General features: G+C 43.8%; 1 protein-coding gene across 3 annotated transcripts in view; it reads left to right on the forward strand.

The window, feature by feature from the left end:
• The window catches only part of DDAH1 (dimethylarginine dimethylaminohydrolase 1), a 98294-nt gene that overhangs the window by 66983 nt on the left and 11944 nt on the right, over positions 1 to 19367 (forward strand). For 2 of the 3 annotated variants that reach the window (XM_073643554.1, XM_073643555.1), the window contains exons 2-5: positions 3867 to 3966; positions 4922 to 4995; positions 5670 to 5789; positions 12172 to 12315. In XM_073643554.1, coding sequence (XP_073499655.1) covers positions 3867 to 3966; positions 4922 to 4995; positions 5670 to 5789; positions 12172 to 12315 — 438 coding nt within the window. The remainder of the gene's footprint in view (positions 1 to 3866; positions 3967 to 4921; positions 4996 to 5669; positions 5790 to 12171; positions 12316 to 19367) is intronic. The other variant, XM_073643556.1, reaches the window with a different exon arrangement.

Here is a 19367-nt window from a genome sequence, read left to right on the forward strand (position 1 = left end):
AAGGGGGGTACCTCCAGGATTCCTGAAAAGGTTGGAAAATCTCTCAGGTTCTGCAGATTCCCCCGTAAATCTCTAAGAAAGCAGCATTTCCCCAACTTTTTGCAATCCCCAGCATAGTGACTGAAGCCCAATTAGAGTTGTGGAAAGTGACTGTCCGGAAGGGTGTGGCAATGCGATTTTGAATGTGCTACCCTCACCAGTGATTGGCTGCAGTGGTCACAATCATGAGATGTGAACATTATTATTATAGGACAGTTCATAAAAACAGCGCCAGGGGATTTACCAGATGTGTATGTAACTTATTTTGTGGCCAGTTTTATAAAACCTTGACAATCCCTTTAAATTTATAAACAGTCCTCAATGAGCTCCGGAGCTCCTCCTAGAGGAACTGAATAATTTAAAGGATTTTTCCAGTTTTGGAAAACTCCTGTCCCTCGGCTGCCTAACTGAGCTCCGCATTTCTTCCCACGAGGTGCTCAGTGATGGGCTGCAGACAATAACAGACACCGGGAGCAGTGGCAGGGACTCTGCATTGGACCCGGGAGGGGGAATAAAGAACAATTTGAAACAAACTGTAACTGGAAGACAAGGATTTTCCAAAACCAGAAAACCCCTTTAATGCTATAGTTATGCAGGGGATTTGGATCTCTGTATCATGAAGATGGAGCTTTGAAAATGAGAAGATCTATTAAGAAACTCATCAGTACAGACTTCTGTAGACAGAAGGATCCTACATAGCTGAGGCTAGATGTCTGGCCCCTTCATTTCGGAGGTATGTCAAAAATGATAGACATGCACGGTGCAGGTAAACCCTATAAAGCTTTGAGTTTTGAGCGTTCCCAGGTAACCTGACAAATATTCTATTTTAGCACTTGAAGCCACCTCCGTTCTTGATGCCTGTGTTACTTTTCAGTTCTGTGAAATCTGCAGATTATTTTTGGTGATGGAACGCGCCATTGTTAAATTTGGTTCAGCCGAGATTCTTCTGTAAATTTTCTCAGAAGTCCCATGAGGTCTCTGGTTTTTTTGTCAAATGTCAACCTCGTATTTATGTCAACTTTTGAGAGGTGCACGGGAGATATATGGCTGTGTTTACAGCGCTGCATATTTCACTGCGGTTTGACATAAGCCACCTCTAGCCCTGGGCTCTTGGAGAAGATGCTACGGGGACATTCATGTTTCTCCAGAAGACTTGGATGGTCGCTGCATTAATTGTCAGTATGAATAAACAAGCACTGACGTCATTCCATGGCTTCTTACCAGTATTAATTGTACAGGTATGAGGAACTGAGCGACTGCCGGCTCCAGGTTCCAGACTTCAGACATTGTATAATGACAATTAAAAGTCCTCAAATATTCTGCTATTAATCCTATTAAAGTAGCAAATATTCCATCAGCGAAAGGAAATGTCTTCTCCAAATATTGCATCAGGAAAATGCATAAAAATTCTTTAAATGTAATATAATCTGCAGAACATTACAATTTTTGGCTTTTGTCCTGTTTCTCCTTGTGGAGACTGAAGGCTGAGCTATTAAGACAATGCACTCTGGGAAAAAAGTATGCAAATGAGCTGTCCATTGGATAAAGGCAAAATCATCATTTTAATGCCATCTACTGAAAGTAAAGAGGATCGATCACCAGGTGAAAAGTGGGCAGTTGTTGAACTTCCTGCAGCTCCCCTGAGTTTGCCATGTTTTTTTTCTATCAATCTGCCATATGGTTCCAGAGATATGGGCTTTCTATTAATTTTGTGTTGATTTTTGTGGTCTTTACTAAGGGGGCTTGGTTCACATGGCTCTCTGGGGGCATGGCTCATAGGATCCTCTGGGGCGTGTCTCCAGGCTGCTCGGTATTACTCCACGCCCCCTTGGTTGCGACCATGAAAGTTTGTACTTAATAAAAAGGCCCATATCTTTGGATCCGTATGATGGATTTTAAAAAAGGGAAAAATAACCTGCATACTAAGAAGAGCAGCTGGAATAAAATAATACTAAAAACTGTCCACTTATGATCTGGTGACAGATCCCCTTTAAGAAGCCTTACAGCTTAAGTAAGATTTTACTTAACTTTTATGTTATTTTCACACTGTCTGTTTTTATTTTTTGGTAATATGGGAAATACATTTTTTTTTAAGATCATAAATATTCAGTAAAATACAATTTAAAATTAGTTTCCCTTTCATAAAAGACCTTTTGGGGGCATTTCAACATTTTTTAATTTTTTATTTTTTTTTTTAAATCTAAATTTCCCTGTAACTGGGGCTGGTATAATAGCACAAGTTACAGTGGAAATACAGCCTCCTGACTGCACAGCAGAGCTCACTGGTTCTCCTAGAACCCAGCAGCTCTTCCTCCCTCCCTACGTCCAGTGATTATATGACCACTGGGCCCAGAGGAGGAAGTGCCATTAGCGCTTTCTACAACTGTGTAGACAGTGCTTGTTGACAGTGATCAGGAAGTCAGAGACCGTAATAAACCTTTTCTGCCTTCTCTATGGGGAGTCTGGCTGTGTCTGACATCCGGCTCCCAGCTCCCACAGCTGCTTTAATATTCAGTGAACGTTTAGAATGTCACTGCAGAGTAGAACACAGACCGCCCATACACTTTAAACAGTCCATAAGTAGTTAAGCAGGAAAATGCACCCATCTATCTTGTCATATTGGTGTTGCTCATTAAAGTCATTTTCCTAATTACTTTATACTGTTAGTAAATGCAGCTACTGGCTTCTGATTAGTCATGGACTAATTGTTAACAATTGTTTAACGATGCAAGCAGCAAAGTTTGGTTCATATGAAATTGGTTTCATTGGCCACATTTGATGGGGGATGTGCTTTTTAAAAAGGAATGTGTCATCAGAAAATTAACTACTGTTTAAATCAAGTTTTTATACCAAGATTTGTATTTAAAATATAGATGCAATTTTCACACTGGCCACTGGGGCTATTCTAGACTTCCTGTTCTCTCAGGATATCCACACGTACATTAGCTGCAATAGGCGGACTCAGACCCTATCTTTTGTATTGAAGCATCTAATGAGCGCGTGCAAAGGTGATTGTGAAGGGAGGGAGAGCAGGATCAGGTCTGACATTGCCTATTGTGTTATCAGCTGTGTATACAAGTGTTACCTAACATTGTGATTCTGCCTCTGATGAAAATGGGGCAGCTGAAAAGTCTTCTGTAAAAAACAAGAAGTGTGAATCTCTAAAGAGCCCCAGTGTAAAAATTGCAAGATTTCTATATTTTTTTATGTATATACAGATCCTAATATGAAAAATTATACAAAAAAATAACACAATGTTTATTTTGTTCTGCAATGTAAATACTTTTATGCCCAAAAATAACAAAAGTATTCTAGGAGTGATACCTTTATTGGCTAACCAGAAAAATTCTGTAAGGAAGCTGTCAGAGCACAGAGGCTCCTTCTTCAGGCAGGTTTATTCTGCAAGAAAATTACCCGACAAGTAAGATGTGGCACGTGCTACCCTAAAAGTCAATGTCCAACCCCTTAACAAGCCTTGTAATATGACCAGGGATTAATGACAAGCTGAAGCTCATCTGCAGACCTCCAGTTTTGGGTTGTTTGCCCCTCATCAGTGAAGAGCACAGTCTAACTGGCGGAGTGAGTGCGATGCCCTTGAAGCAATGTGATGGGAGGATTGAAGATGATTTTCTGGCATGTTGCAAGGCTCATTAAAGGGTCAGACATTGATGTACAAGACAGCCAACTTTCTTGATTTGCTGCAAAGAAGGTATACAAAATGTAATAGTGGATATATTGACAGAAGACTAAAGCCTCCCGAGGGGAAGATCACGCTGTTTTTGAGGGGATCATATTAATACTAATGACAGACACGCATGTTTTTGCAGGTGGAGGCTGTGAAGAAAGCGCTGCAGGATCTGCAGCTGAACGTGGTGGAGATGACCGATGAAAGCGCCACTTTAGACGGTGGAGATGTGCTGTTTACAGGTAATATGCCCCGTTGCATTGAAGCTCCTGGACTGAATGCAAAATCTGCAACCCTAACCGTAACGAGCGGGTACCATTTATAATACTGGAGTCTTCTGGGTACTCGGGCACCAGGGGACGGGTGCAACTGCTGCCTCTGCACCCACTCTAGTTAGGCTGCTCTTCTCTTCCAGTTTACAAAAATGATCACCTGCCACTGGATAGCTAATAATTGTTCGACCCGTGTAGGATCCGACTAATTGCTTAGAAGTGGATTTATTAATTCACTTTTCAGCCTTGACCACAGTCAGGAGGAGCTGCCAGTGAAGCAGCCGGTCACAGGTGCAGCGTTCAGTTATCTTCATCAGTGCAATAGACAAAGAATGGAGCAGCAGGGCGCATGAACTCTTCCAAAAATTATCAGCTGCCACTGGATAGCTGTGTGGAACCCCACAAATTGCTAATAAGGGGGGTTTATTAATCCTCTGTTTAACCCTGACCACAAGAACATGGTCAGGAGGAGCAGCCAGTCACAAGTCCAATAGATAATGAATGGAGCAGCGGGGCACTCGCACGGCTGACCGCTCCGTCTATCTCCTCCTGTAGTGCTCTTGTGGCCAGAAGAGAAGCAGCAGAGAATAGGGAACATAAGTCCCCCATTTTAGTGATGGTGGGGGTCCCACACACCAATCTAACAATTCAGAAACCTTTTTCCAACTGTTTTTAAATCGTCAAATAAAATGAAAGCTATTTGGCATAATTTAGATTTTTTTTTTCTCATCTCAAACCCAGGAAACTTGCTTTTGAGAATTTTAGTGTGACTGATCCCAGTCTCTAGACTGATTAATATTTATTATCTGACACAGAAATGTATTATCAGCGGCACAGAAATAGAAAACTAAAGTGACAAGCAGCAAATCCCTGGGTGTACACTAGGTGGCAGTACTGAGTAACAAGATTTTTCTTTTTTTCTCAGGACGAGAATTCTTTGTGGGTTTATCCAAAAGGACCAATCAGAGGGGAGCGGAGATTCTGGCCGACACCTTTAAGGTGAGAATAAGGCGGTGTGCGCACGTCCTACTTTATGGTCTAAGAAAAAACTGAAAAACTTCTAACAACTGTTAGACGTCTCCGACCAGTACAGCAGGTCCCAAGAAGTAAACTGGTTATATTGAAGAGGTTGTCCATCTTTTGGGGACATGCTTTTTTTTTTTTTTTTACCTTAAATCCATGTATTTGGGGCTAAAAATCGTGTTTACAATTTGGTTTGTTTAAAAATGTTGCACTACGTGGCTCTTACAGGCTTTTTTTTCTTTGCGTATTCCACTTTGATGTGGTTTATGGTCATAAATCAGCTGAGAGAAGCTGAGAAAAAGACAAATGAAAGCTACAAATTCTCTTGTCAAACCATCAGAACGAGCCCACTGATGGACTCTCAGTTAACTCATTCTGCAGCAGAAGACAGTAAAAGGCAATCTGTGACAAATTTGTAATGAAACCTAATTGCAAATGTTATCTTTAGGCTCAAATATGTGCATTTGAGTAAAAAAAAAAAAAAAAAAAGTGTCCCTAAAAAAAAGAACCCCTTTTATTGGACACAAATGCTTTTAATTTTTTAGCACTTTTTACATAACGGTAGAGGTCTTTTTTTTTTGCAAGAATTTTGTGCAAATCACAGCATAAAAACATAACGTTAATATCCCCGGTCGTCTTCTGTCCTGCAGGACTTCGCAGTGTCCACGGTCCCCGTGTGTGAGAGCTTGCATCTGAAGAGTTTCTGCAGCATGGCCGGACCAAATCTGATTGCTATCAGCTCCAGCGAGGCGGCACAGAAAGCTCTGAAGGTATTGAGTGAGTTTATTAAGAAGTGCTAAAGTCTCGGAGGACACAATGTAGCGGATTTTTCTATTACCTGATTCCAGATCTGCTGCCTATTTGAGGGATGAGCAGATATTATTTTCCAAGGCTTCTTCTTCGACGGGGTTCATCTTCTTATAGAACCTTAAAGGGATATTTCCTTCTGCATAAATTATCACCTTAACTCTCTGGATAGGTCATAATTGTAAGATAGGGTGTGGGTGCAATCGCCTCCCCCCCCCCCCCCTCTGATTATCGATGAGGGTCCCACACTCAAAATGATTCACTGATCATTTATGCAGAAGGAATCCGTCAGTAAAATCAACCCCTACAAACCACATATATGGGCATGCAGGTTTTTGAAATATAAATCCATTGACCCCTTTACAGCTTCTATCTGTCGCTGCATTCCTGAGAAATCAGCATTTTAATCCACATCCAAATGAGGCATTACGTGCTCTGGGCGTGGCAGAGCACTTCCCAAACCAGTGTCTCCTAAGTTGTTTTCCCTCCCAGCACCAGCCTCTTTAGCTATCTGTGTGATGTCGGCATCAAATGCTGATTACTCGGGAATGCAGCAACAGATAGAAGATATAAAAGATGTCAATGGATCTACATTTCAATCTGTTGCTGCATTCCCAAGAAATCAGCGTTTTAGCTTCGATGCAAATTAGGCATTAAGTGCTCTGGGCATGACAGAGCACTTCCCAAACCACTGTCTCCTTAGTGGTTTTCCTGCCCAGCACCAGCCTCATTAGCTTGATTGATAGCTCGCTGTCTGTGTGATAGCAAGCATCAGGCAAGGACATCAGACATCAGCTATCAATCAAGCTAAAGAGGTTGGTGCTGGGTGGGGAAACAACCATGGAAGGCAGTGGCTTGGGAAGTGCTTTGTCACACCCATAGCACTTAATGCCTAATTTGCATATGAATTAAAACGCTGATTTCTCAGGAATGCAGCAACAGATAGTAGATATAATAGTATCAATGGCCTTACATTTCAAAGACCTGCATGCCCATGTCTACTATTTGGGAGTCAGTGGTTGATCTTACTGACCTATTCTCTTTAAGGTGTATTCCCTCTGCATGTCCCCTTGCATGTTCCCTCTGCTGTTTGTCAAGCATCAGGCAAGGAAATCGGACAGTGAGCTATCAATCAAGCTAAAGAGGCTGATGCTGGGCGGGAAAAAAAACAGGGAAAGCAGAAGCTTGGGAAGTGCTCTGTCACACCCAAAGCACTTAATGCCTAATTTGCATATGAATTAAAAATCTGATTTCTCGGGAATGCAGCAACAGACAAAAGTGTCAATGGATTTTCATTTCAAAGACCTGCATGCCCATGTCTACTGTTTGGGGGTGGGAAGGTTAATCTTACTGACCTATTCCCTTTAATTAAGCTGCTCCCCTAATTTTCCAGTGTAGTGTCACAAAGCAAATAAAGGGTCCTATTGCTAAATATACAGTTAGTTCCATATATATTTGGACAGACAACATTTTTCTAATTTTGGTTCTAGACATTACCACAATGAATTTTAAACAAAACAATTCAGAAGCAGTTGAAGTTCAGACTTTCAGCTTTCATTTGAGGGTATTCACATTAAAATTGGATGAAGGGTTTAGGAGTTTCAGCTCCTTAACATGTGCCACCCTGTTTTTAAAGGGACCAAAAGTAATTGGACAGATTAAATAATTGTAAATAAAATGTTCATTTCTAGTACTTGGTTGAAAACCCTTTGTTGGCAATGACTGCCTGAAGTGTTGAACTCATGGACATCACCAGACGCTGTGTTTCCTCCTTTTTGATGCTCTGCCAGGCCTTCACTGCGGTGGTTTTCAGTTGCTGTTTGTTTGTGGGCCTTTCTGTCTGAAGTTTAGTCTTTAACAATTGAACTGCATGCTCAATTGGGTTGAGATCAGGTGACTGACTTGGCCATTCAAGAATATTCCACTTCTTTGCTTTAATAAACTCCTGGGTTGCTTTGGCTTTATGTTTTCGGTCATTGTCCATCTGTAGTATGAAACTACGACCAATCAGTTTGGCTGCATTTGGCTGGATCTGAGCACACAGTATGGCTCTGAAGACATCAGAATTAATTCGGCTGCTTCTGTCCTGTGTCACATCATCAATAAACACTAGTGACCCAGTGCCACTGGCAGCCATGCATGCCCAAGCCATCACACTGCCTCCGCCGTGTTTTACAGATGATGTGGTATGCTTTGGATCATGAGCTGTACCACGCCTTCGCCATACTTTTCTCTTTCCATCATTGTGGTAGAAGTTGATCTTGGTTTCATCTGTCCAAAGAATGTTCTTCCAGAACAGTTCTGGCTTTTTTAGATGTTTTTTAGCAAAGTCCAGTCTAGCCTTTTTATTCTTGATGCTTATGAGTGGCTTGCACCGTGCAGTGAACCCTCTGTAGTTACTTTCATGCAGTCTTCTCTTTATGGTAGATTTGGATATTGATACGCCTACCTCCTGGAGAGTGTTGTTCACTTGGTTGGCTGTTGTGAAGGGGTTTCTCTTCACCATGGAGATTATTCTGCGATCATCCACCACTGTTGTCTTCCATGGGCGCCCAGGTCTTTTTGCATTGATGAGTTCACCAGTGCTTTCTTTCTTTCTCAGGATGTACCAAACTGTAGATTTTGCCACTCCTAATAATGTAGCAATTTCTCGGATGTTTTTTTTCTGTTTTTGCAGCTTAAGGATGGCTTGTTTCACCTGCATGGAGAGCTCCTTTGACCGCATGTTTACTTCACAGCAAAACCTTCCAAATGCAAGCACCACACCTCAAATCAACTCCAGGCCTTTTATCTGCTTAATTGAGAATGACATAACGAAGGGATTGCCCACACCTGTCCATGAAATAGCCTTGGAGTCAATTGTCCAATTACTTTTGGTCCCTTTAAAAACAGGTTGGCACATGTTAAGGAGCTGAAACTCCTAAACCCTTCATCCAATTTTCACCCCTTTCCAACCCATGACGTCTTAGTACGCACATTTGCGTACTGCCCGTTCAGTGAGGGCTGCTGCGCTGAGCCCTCACTGAACCGAGCACATGTCAGCTGATTCTTACAGCTGACATGTGCCCGCAACAGCCGCGGGTGGAATCGCGATCCACCCGTGGCTGTTAACATGTTAAATGCCGCTGTCAATCTCCGACAGCGGCATTTAATGCGCGCTTCCGGGTTGCGCGTCATAAGCCCCGCCCATCGGCGACCCCGTCACGTGATCGCGGGTCACCGATAGGTGGGCATGACAACCCAGGGTCTGCAGCAGACGCCTGTGGTTGTCATGATCTGGTCGCTATGAGCGCCACCTAGTGGTCGGCGCTCATAGCACAGGACCATTTCTGCTGCATGCAGGGGATCTGCTGATCCCCTGAATGTAGCTCAGACGATCAGACAACTGCTGCTTCTAGTCTCCTATGGAGACTATTGAAGCATGCAGTAAGTGAAAAAAAAAAGTTTTTAAAAATATAAAAGTTTAAATCACCCCCCTTTCGCCCCATTCAAAATAAAATATAAAAAAAAAAACCTTACATAGACATATTTGGTATCACCGCGTTCAGAATCGCCCGATCTATCAATATAAAAAAAGAATTAATCCGATCGGTAAATGATGTAACGAGAAAAAAATTCTAAACGCCAGAATTACGTTTTTTGGTCGCCGCAAAATTGCAATAAAGTGCAATAATGGGCGATCAAAACATCGGATCTACCCCAAAATGTTATCAATAAAAACGTCAGCCCGGCGCGCAAAAAATAAGCCCTCACCCAGCCCCGGATCACAAAAAAGGGAGACGCTACAGGTCTCGGAAAATGGCGCTATTTTTTTTTAGTTTTTTTTTACCAAATTTTGGAATTTTTTTTCACCATTTAAATATAAAAGAACCTATACATGTTTTGTGTCTACGAACTCGTAATGACCTGGAGAATAAGAATGGCAGGTCAGTTTTAGCATTCAGTGAACGTGGTAAAAAAAAATAAATAAAAAAACAACTGTGGTATTGCACTTTTTTTGCAATTTTACAGCTCTTGGAATTTTTTTCCCGTGCACGATATGGTAAAACTAGTAATGACGTTGAAAAGTACAACTTGTCCCGCAAAAAATAAGCCCTCACACGGCCATATTGTCCAAAAAATAAAAACGCTATGGCTCTGGGAACAAGGGGAGCAAAAAACGAAAAAGCAAAAACGACAAAACCCAAGGTTGCGAAGGGGTTAATGTGGATACTCTCAAATGAAAGCTGAAAGTCTGAACTCAACTGCATCTGAATTGTTTTGTTTAAAATTCATTGTGGTAATGTCTAGAACCAAAATTAGAAAAATGTTGTCTCTGTCCAAATATATATGGACCTAACTGTACTCGTGCCAATCAGTGCACACTTTATGCACCCCAATGCATTGTCTTATTGAGAATCCCCTCATTTTCCAACGGGCTCAGAACGTAGGTTGCTCAGCGTAAGTCATTACCATCACTGCTACCTATTCACATTGTGCCAGTGAAGGAGTAGAACGAGCTCACGCTCAATGATCTGTATGTGAATTCCTTTGCTCTGCTTCTGGTGCCAGACCTCCGATCACTGTGCAGCACTCCCAGCGTCGTACAAGCATCCTCTGGTATAATTGTATGTGGGATCCCACAACGGTGAAGAGCCTAAACCATGAGATAAAACATATGGCGTCATTATATTCCTGTGAAGCCAAAGTAAGCATCAGCTCAGAGTCAGGTTTCCGAGACTTTCACCTTATTGCGGGTAAAATGCAGAATAGATCTGAACCCATTGAACAAGAACACACAAAAATGACTGCAACGGAAAACCATTTTATATTTTTGGTTCTGCCTTTTAGGGTCTTCCAGCCTCCACCAACCATCACTCCTGAGAATGTCTCTACCGCTATGGTGACATCGTTTATGGTGATCATAGTATGGTGTATACCACATCCTCCATAGAAATATATAGTCCATTAATCTATTTTTTTCTGAACTCCTCTGTGCTGATTTATGACTATAGACCACATCAAAGTTGGGCTGAACTTTGATGTAGTTATATATCAGCTGAGAAGAGCTCAGAAAAAGACGTATAAAAGATAGAAATTCCCCTTAAGAACTAGCTCACTGACAGATTCCCAGTTGACTCATTGTATCCAGAGACACTTTGCAACTCTGTATTTCATGTTGGACAGGTGATTTAGAGGATTCCTGATGTCCTTCCACACTTTAAAGTCCTGTTCCGGCCTGTTTTAGGCCTTATGCACAGGTCAAAGAATAGCGCCAAATATTGAATGTAATATGCCGACGCCTCTAGGGGCATTATTTCCTAAATGCATTTATTTAGGGCTAAAGATAATTTTTGGAATTGTTTCATTAACAATTTTGTCCCGTTACTGTTTGATTCCCTGCATATTGCAGAATAAGTTAACTGAGAATCCATTAGTGAATTTGTTCTGACCAGAGCTATATATTTTTTTTTTTTTAATGGTGGTTTATGACAAAGTCCAGCTTAAATTTCATTTGGTCATAAATCGGCACAAATGAGTTCCGAAAACTGCAGATAAACAAGTTACAAACACTCCATCAGAATGAGCTCGCTGGTTGATTCTCGCGTAACTCATTTAGCAGCCTGCAATGTGAAAGGAAACAAAGAACTGTAGAAGCCAAACGGTGTAACATTTTTAATGAGACCCCATTGCAAAAATTATTTCTGGTCCATAATTCATGCATTTAAATAAATTTGCTTTTTAAAGTGACATTTTTTTATGATTGCGGGGGTCCGACCAGCTCTGTGACCCCTTTTATCTTAGAAGTCGGAACTCTATAAGATAGAAAACCCCCTTCAACGGAGCTCATTCATGATAGAACAACTTCATCTCTTGTGTATGGACCTGTTGACTCCGACACATCAGACGACCTATTAGATCAGCCCTGTTGGCTGTCCGTGGTCCGCGCTGCAGGTCTGCACAGTGTCCTGTATGACGGTTACATTGTACAGGTGATGGAAGTTCGCAGTTTGCACTTTCCTCCACCAGAGAGAGTACGATCCGCCAGTCACATCTCTTTACTATGCAGCTACAGACGTGGAGAACATTAACCAGGAAGATCTCCCTCTATAGGGACATGATGCAAATCCTGAAAAAGGGCAAGGGGAAGAAATGATGATGAGGATGTTCTCCTCTAAAGTCAGGGTCCTCCATTCTCTGGCTCTTGCAAAACTACAACTCCTGTCCTGCTGGGAGTGATAGTTTTGCAGCTACTTTGAAGCCACTAAGTTGATTTAGATCCATATGATTTTCACCGCATATATGGCCGGAAACCAGTATGAATAGACACTAAGTCTTCTGATGACTGTTTCTGCTGTTCTGCAGACCATGCAGCAGATGAGTGACCACCGCTATGACAAGCTGACCGTCCCCGATGATGCAGCCGCCAACTGCGTTTATTTAAACATCCCGGGAAAAGGTCATGTACTCCTGCACCGAGCACCTGAGGAGTTCCCGGAGAGCGTAAAAGTAAGTTTTCGGACTATATGAGCCCCATATTACATGTTCATGATTGGACGGTGTACGCAAGGCCTGAATTTAAACAACTTTATTTACAGAAAACAAAAAAACAAGAGTCAGTCCTACTACAGTTGTATCCAGCTTAGGCAATCCTCCATCAGCGAAACAGGCGGAACTCCGGATTGATACATTGTAAACAAACCATCAGGCCAGGTTCCTGCCATGGATGGGTTTTGGCTCACACAGGATTGTTTTGTTGCACTTCTGTGTAACAATAACTTGCAGCTCACAATGCAATGACATTTATTACAATGTAGCACGGTGAGACTGTGATCTTTGGCCGTGCACAGTGTAACGTAGGCAAAGTCTGTGTGTAGCCCTAAGCGAAATGCATAAAACACAAGCAAAAATTCCCCATCTGCTAGGTTGTATGATTTCCACACTTTGTGATTCATACTAGACCATTGTGAAATGTATTATTAAAGAGGACACAGCTCTTAAAAGGCTCCGGATTTATTAATGCTGTGCACCATGATTTTGGCAACATAATATTGATGTAAAGTGAAACAACCAAAAAAGTGAAATAAAGAGGAGAAAAGGCCAAAATTTTCTTGCAAAATGCACCAATTTATCAGACAGTGTGATACATTTGGGGCACCATCTGTCTGTTTTCTCTCGTCACCAGATTTCACAGTACAGATGGCCTAGATCAGGGTTCCCCAACTCCAGTCCTCAAGGCCCACCAACAGGTCATGTTTTCAGGTTTTCCTTAGTATTGCACAGGTGATAATTACATCACCTGCACAGGCAATAATTACATCACCTGTGCAATACTAAGGAAATCCTGAAAACATGACCTGTTGGTGGGCCTTGAGGACTGGAGTTGGGGAACCCTGGCCTAGATTACTGAAATGGATCGTTTTCACCTGATGAAGCTGGTGTACTGCCTGTGAAAATCCATGTCAGAATGGTTGCATAATCCTCTGTGAAAATTTCCCTGCCTAATATTAAGTTTTAGATGGAATCATAAAATGATTATTTTAATATCAGGAAGCGTTAGACATATTATGAGCATACAGGTGAGCCTGCTCCATACATAATCTCAGGGTGACTACTCAAGAACCCTGTAGCCACCATGATTGTACTCCCATGAAGCACAGCCACAGGCTGGGCTTCATAGGAAGTCATCATTTCTTGTGCATACTGCAATATTGTGTGTATATGTATAATATAAACATATATAATATAAATAATATATCTGTACTGTGTATGTGTGTGTATATATATATATATATATATATATATATATATATATATATATATATATATATATATATATATATATATATATATATATATATATATATATATATATATATATATATATATATATAATAATTAGTACAGACCAAAAGTTTGGACACACCTTCTCATTTAAAGATTTTTCTGTATGAAAATTTCATGACTATGAAAATTGTACATTCACACTGAAGGCATCAAAACTATGAATTAACACATGTGGAATTATATACTTAACAAAAAAGTGTGAAACAACTGAAAATATGTCTTCTATTCTAGATTCTTCAAAGTAGCCACCTTTTGCTTTGATGACTGCTTTGCACACTCTTGGCATTCTCTTGATGAGCTTCAAGAGGTAGTCACCGGAAATGGTCTTCCAACAATCTTGAAGGAGTTCCCAGAGATGCTTAGCACTTGTTGGCCCTTTTGCCTTCACTCTGCAGTCCAGCTCACCCCAAACCATTTCAATTGGGTTCAGGTCTGGTGACTGTGGAGGCCAGGTCATCTGGCGTAGCACCCCATCACTCTCCTCCTTGGTCAAATAGCCCTTACACAGCCTGGAGATGTGTTTGGGGTCATTGTCCTGTTGAAAAATAAATGATGGTCCAACTAAACGCAAACCGGATGGAATAGCATGCCGCTGCAAGATGCTGTGGTAGCCATGCTGGTTCAGTATGCCTTCAATTTTGAATAAATCCCCAACAGTGTCACCAGCAAAGCACCCCCCACACCATCACACCTCCTTCTCCATGCTTCACGGTGGGAACCAGGCATGTAGAGTCCATCCGTTCACCTTTTATCCTTGGAACGAAAGATCTCAAAATTGGACTCCTCGGACCAAAGCACAGATTTCCACTGGTTTAATGTCCATTACTTGTGTTCTTTAGCCCAAACAAGTCTCTTCTGCTTGTTGCCTGTCCTTAGCAGTGGTTTCCTAGCAGCTATTTTACCATGAAGGCCTGCTGCACAAAGTCTCCTCTTAACAGTTGTTGAAGAGATGTGTCTGCTGCTAGAACTCTGTGTGGCATTGACCTGGTCTCTAATCTGAGCTGCTGTTAACCTGCGATTTCTGAGGCTGGTGACTCGGATAAACTTATCCTCAGAAGCAGAGGTGACTCTTGGTCTTCATTTCCTGGGGCTGTCCTCATGTGAGCCAGTTTCTTTGTAGTGCTTGATGGTTTTTGCAACTGCACTTGGGGACACTTTCAAAGTTTTCCCAATTGTTCGGACTGACTGACCTTCATTTCTTAGAGTAATGATGGCCACTCGTTTTTCTTTACTTAGCTGCTTTTTTCTTGCCATAATACAAATTCTAACAGTCTATTCAGTAGGACTATCAGCTGTGTATCCACCAGACTTCTGCACAACACAACTGATAGTCCCAACCCCATTTATAAGGCAAGAAATCCCACTTATTAAACCTGACAGGGCACACCTGTGAAGTGAAAACCATTTCCGGTGACTACCTCTTGAAGCTCATCAAGAGAATGCCAAGAGTGTGCAAAGCAGTCATCAAAGCAAAAGGTGGCTACTTTGAAGAACCTAGAATATAAGACATATTTTCAGTTGTTTCACACTTTTTTGTTAAGTATATAATTCCACATGTGTTAATTCATAGTTTTGATGCCTTCAGTGTGAATGTACAATTTTCATAGTCATGAAAATACAGAAAAATCTTTTGGTGTATGTGTGTATGTAATATTAAAATATATATATATATATAACACAAACCAGAAAAACCTGACCAGCACCCCCTAGTGTGAACTGGTGCTAGCTGCTGTAACTATAAAATATAGCAAAAGAATGCAGCAGCACTCCATATGGCTAAGATACGTTTTAACTAGTGTTGAGCGAGCATGCTCGACGCTGCTCCGTACTCGCCCGAGCATCTCACTACTCGGGATGTTCGGCGAGCACCGAGCATTTCCGGGTTACTTGGGCGGGAGCTCCGGTCTCCGCCCTGCATGTTTGGCGCTCTTTACAGAGCCAATGAACATCAGGGATTGCCAGCCAGTCACTGTAATGCCGCAGCCATGTTGGTTGTGGGCATTACAGTGATTGGCTGGCCGCACAGCGTCACCTCGAGTATTTAAAACCGGGCGCCGCCATCTTGGACACAGTCGCCCAGGATCAGACAGTGTAGGGACAGCGCTGCTGAGTTAGGGAGAGAGATATACTGCGAAATAGTTAGTGTAGGGTCTCTAAAGCCTGCCAAATCAAACAAACAGTCGTTCCCAGGACTAATATCCATCCCAGATATCAGGCAGGCAGGCAGGCTGTATAGGAGACGCAGTGGTTATACCAGCAAACACTGCATTACAGTCCTGTGTGCTCCTGCTGATCAAATTGCTAGACTTATCCCCCGGTCTCAGGGGCCAGGAAAAATCCTTTATTTTTTTCATCTAAATCCTGTATTTTTTTTTTCCTCAGTCAGACTGTACAAATACATGTCTTATTAACCTTTTGGTATCCCCCCCCCCCCCCCCCCAAAAAAAAGTGTGTCTGTGACTGTTCAGACACCAATATATCTGTTTTAATAGAGTCTGGTGTAGGCCAGATAACTAGAACTTTGGTTTTGCAGTTCCACTGTTCAAATCTCTGTATTATCCAGCTTTTTGCCTTTTTTACATAAAAAATAAAAAAATTGAGTGTCTCGCTCAGTGTTCAGACACAAATATATCTGTTTAAAAGAGTCGGGTGTAGGCCAGAGAACTAGAACTGTGGTTTTCCTCTTCCACGGTTCTAATCTCCTTTTTATTACCCTTTTTCCATTGATAATGCGAGTGTAAGTGTTATGCACACGCCCGGGCTAAGCGGCGTGTGCGGATGATTGGTAGTGATTCCACTGGACCGTGCCGGAGAGTGTATGCCTGGAGGGGCGTGACTAAGTATTCACCCGATCCGACCAGGGTCGCACGACGGCATACGACGCCAGTGCACCAAGGAGGAACCGAGCAGAGGGACCAGGTGCTACTCCAGGACAGACCCCGGACACGGCTGTTGACCCACACAGGGGAATACAGGAACAGACTGGTATGCAGGCAGGCGGGTATGCAGGCAGGCGGGTATGCAGGCAGGCGGGTATGCAGGCCGGGGGGTAAAGGTAAGCACAGCTAGAGTGCAGACAGGAAGGCACTGGCAAGTAGGAACACAGGCGGGATAGGACCCAGTACACACCGGGATTCAGGAACAATACAGGCAGGATAGGGTACAGGCAGGGCAGGACAGGACTGCCGGAGCAGCGGGCAGAAGCAGGGCAGGACAGGACTGCCGGAGCAGCGGGCAGAAGCAAGGCAGGACAGGACTCTGTTCACACGGAACAGACAGGAAGGGAAAGACAGAGCCAGACACCCACAGGGTACTTGCTGTGAAGTAGCGAGTGGATCACAAACTCACAAACGGGAGTACAGAGACAACTGGCAGGAGTTAGGTACGAGTTCAGACTCTGCAGAAAAAGGAAGGGAACGGACATAGAGGCAAAACAGGTAAAGGATAGGAGAGAGTTCAGACTGGAACTGAGTGTACGGAGGAGACCGACACTGCAGCGGGATACAGGAGCGGGTCTGGGAATACTGCCCCCAGAGAGGCGGGACGAACAGGCAAGGAGCGTGTTCAGACAGGACAGACAAGATACAGGAGCGGGTCTAGGTAATCGGCCCCTAGAAGGCGGGAGGAACAGGCTAGGAGCGTGTTCAGACAGGACAGACAAGAGAACACAGAAAGGACTCAGTTCAGACTCGGGAACTAATACCGTAAAGCAGGAGACATACAGGACACAGTTCAGACACGGGAGCTGACACCGCAAGGCAGGAGAAATACAGGACTTAGTTCAGACACGGGAACTAATACCGTAAAGCAGGAGACATACAGGACACAGTTCAGACACGGGAGCTGACACCGCAAGGCAGGAGACATACAGGACTTAGTTCAGACACGGGAGCTGACACCGCAAGGCAGGAGACATACAGGACTTAGTTCAGACACGGGAGCTGACACCGCAAGGCAGGAGAAATACAGGACTTAGTTCAGACAGGCCTGGAAATACAGCCTCCAGGAAAGGCGGACAGGGAAACAGGAACGGGACCTGGCAACTTCAGAGTGCAAGCACACACTGAAAGAAACACATATGCTCAGGCCGGGATAGAAGGGAGCTGCTGAGCTATATACCAAGTGTCAGACAGCAATAGGCTGAGGACGCACAAGGGGTGTGACCCACAGCAGGTACAAAAGACAGGAAGTGATCGGGCGCCGCCCTTAAGCAGCAGAGACAGACACAAACAGACAGCATGGAGGGAAGCCAGAGAGACATTCTGGACAGGAGATCAAGTGCGCCCTCTTGCACAGTGGGAGATGGACCACCATGCAAGGACGCCGCCAGGTATGTTACAGTACCTCCCCCCTTACGCCCCCTCTTCTTCAGGCCTGCCAGAATCTTCCGCAGGGAATTCGAGGACCAGTCGTTCACTGGGTTGGAGGGGGACAGAGACTTGAGGGTAATCTCTGCTTCGAGGTACATCTTGTCAAGCTCACAGGAAAAAATAGACGGGTTATCAGGTACAGGAAATAGGAAAGTCTCTGTCCATTCACCACCAGGTGGCACCCCGAAGGGTTCTAAACACAACTGGAGGTCCTCCGCCTGGTCGGAGGGGTGTAGAGACTCGGGAGTAACTTCTGCTTCGGAGAACACTAGGTCGGACTCACTGGAGGAAGCAGGCGAGGTATCAGGTACAGGAAATAGGAAAGTCTCTGTCCATTCACCACCAGGTGGCACCCCGAAGGGTTCTAAACACAACTGGAGGTCCTCCGCCTGGTCGGAGGGGTGTAGAGACTCGGGAGTAACTTCTGCTTCGGAGAACACTAGGTCGGACTCACTGGAGGAAGCAGGCGAGGTATCAGGTACAGGAAATAGGAAAGTCTCTGTCCATTCACCACCAGGTGGCACCCCGAAGGGTTCTAAACACAACTGGAGGTCCTCCGCCTGGTCGGAGGGGTGTAGAGACTCGGGAGTAACTTCTGCTTCGGAGAACACTAGGTCGGACTCACTGGAGGAAGCAGGCGAGGTATCGGGTACCGAGTATAGGAAAGTCTCTGTCCATTCACCACCAGGTGGCACCCCGAAGGGTTCTAAACACAACTGGAGGTCCTCCGCCTGGTCGGAGGGGTGTAGAGACTCGGGAGTAACCTCTGCTTCGGAGTACACTAGGTTGGACTCACTGGACGAAGCGAGCGAGGTATCAGGTACAGAGTATAGGAGAGTCTCTGTCCTTTCGTTACCAGGTAGCACCCCGAAGGGTTCAGGAGGTCTCAGGGAGGACAGACCCAGGCGTGACTGCTTGCCTCTAAGTCTAGCACGTCTGGACTGCCTCTTGAGGTTGGGAGAAGTATTCCGGAAAGCGTAGTCACCCTGTGAGGATTCTGGGTGGGCAGTAGTCTCATTGGGCTGGAGAACTATTACGCTACCCACACACATTACCCATTGGGGCTGCTCCGGGATATTGGGAAGTGAAGCTTCAGCAGGAGCCTCCGGGTTAGGATCATCGAAGACCATTAGAAAGGCCACCAGGAAGGCCATTAGGTCCCGGAGGATCGGATCCTGTGTCTCATATAGGGGGTTGATCCATTCCAAGGCATCCCCCGCCAGGTAAGACATCATAAAGGCCACTTTAGCCCAATCGGAAGGAAAATAAAGAGGGTAGGCCTTAAAGTGTAGCATGCATTGCTCCACAAATGCACGACACTGTCTTGGATCCCCATAGTAACGT

The sequence above is a fragment of the Phyllobates terribilis genome, unplaced genomic scaffold (genome assembly GCF_046119375.1).
Source record: "Phyllobates terribilis strain yellow unplaced genomic scaffold, ASM4611937v1 Scaffold_8__6_contigs__length_399053987, whole genome shotgun sequence".
NCBI lineage: Eukaryota > Metazoa > Chordata > Amphibia > Anura > Dendrobatidae > Phyllobates > Phyllobates terribilis.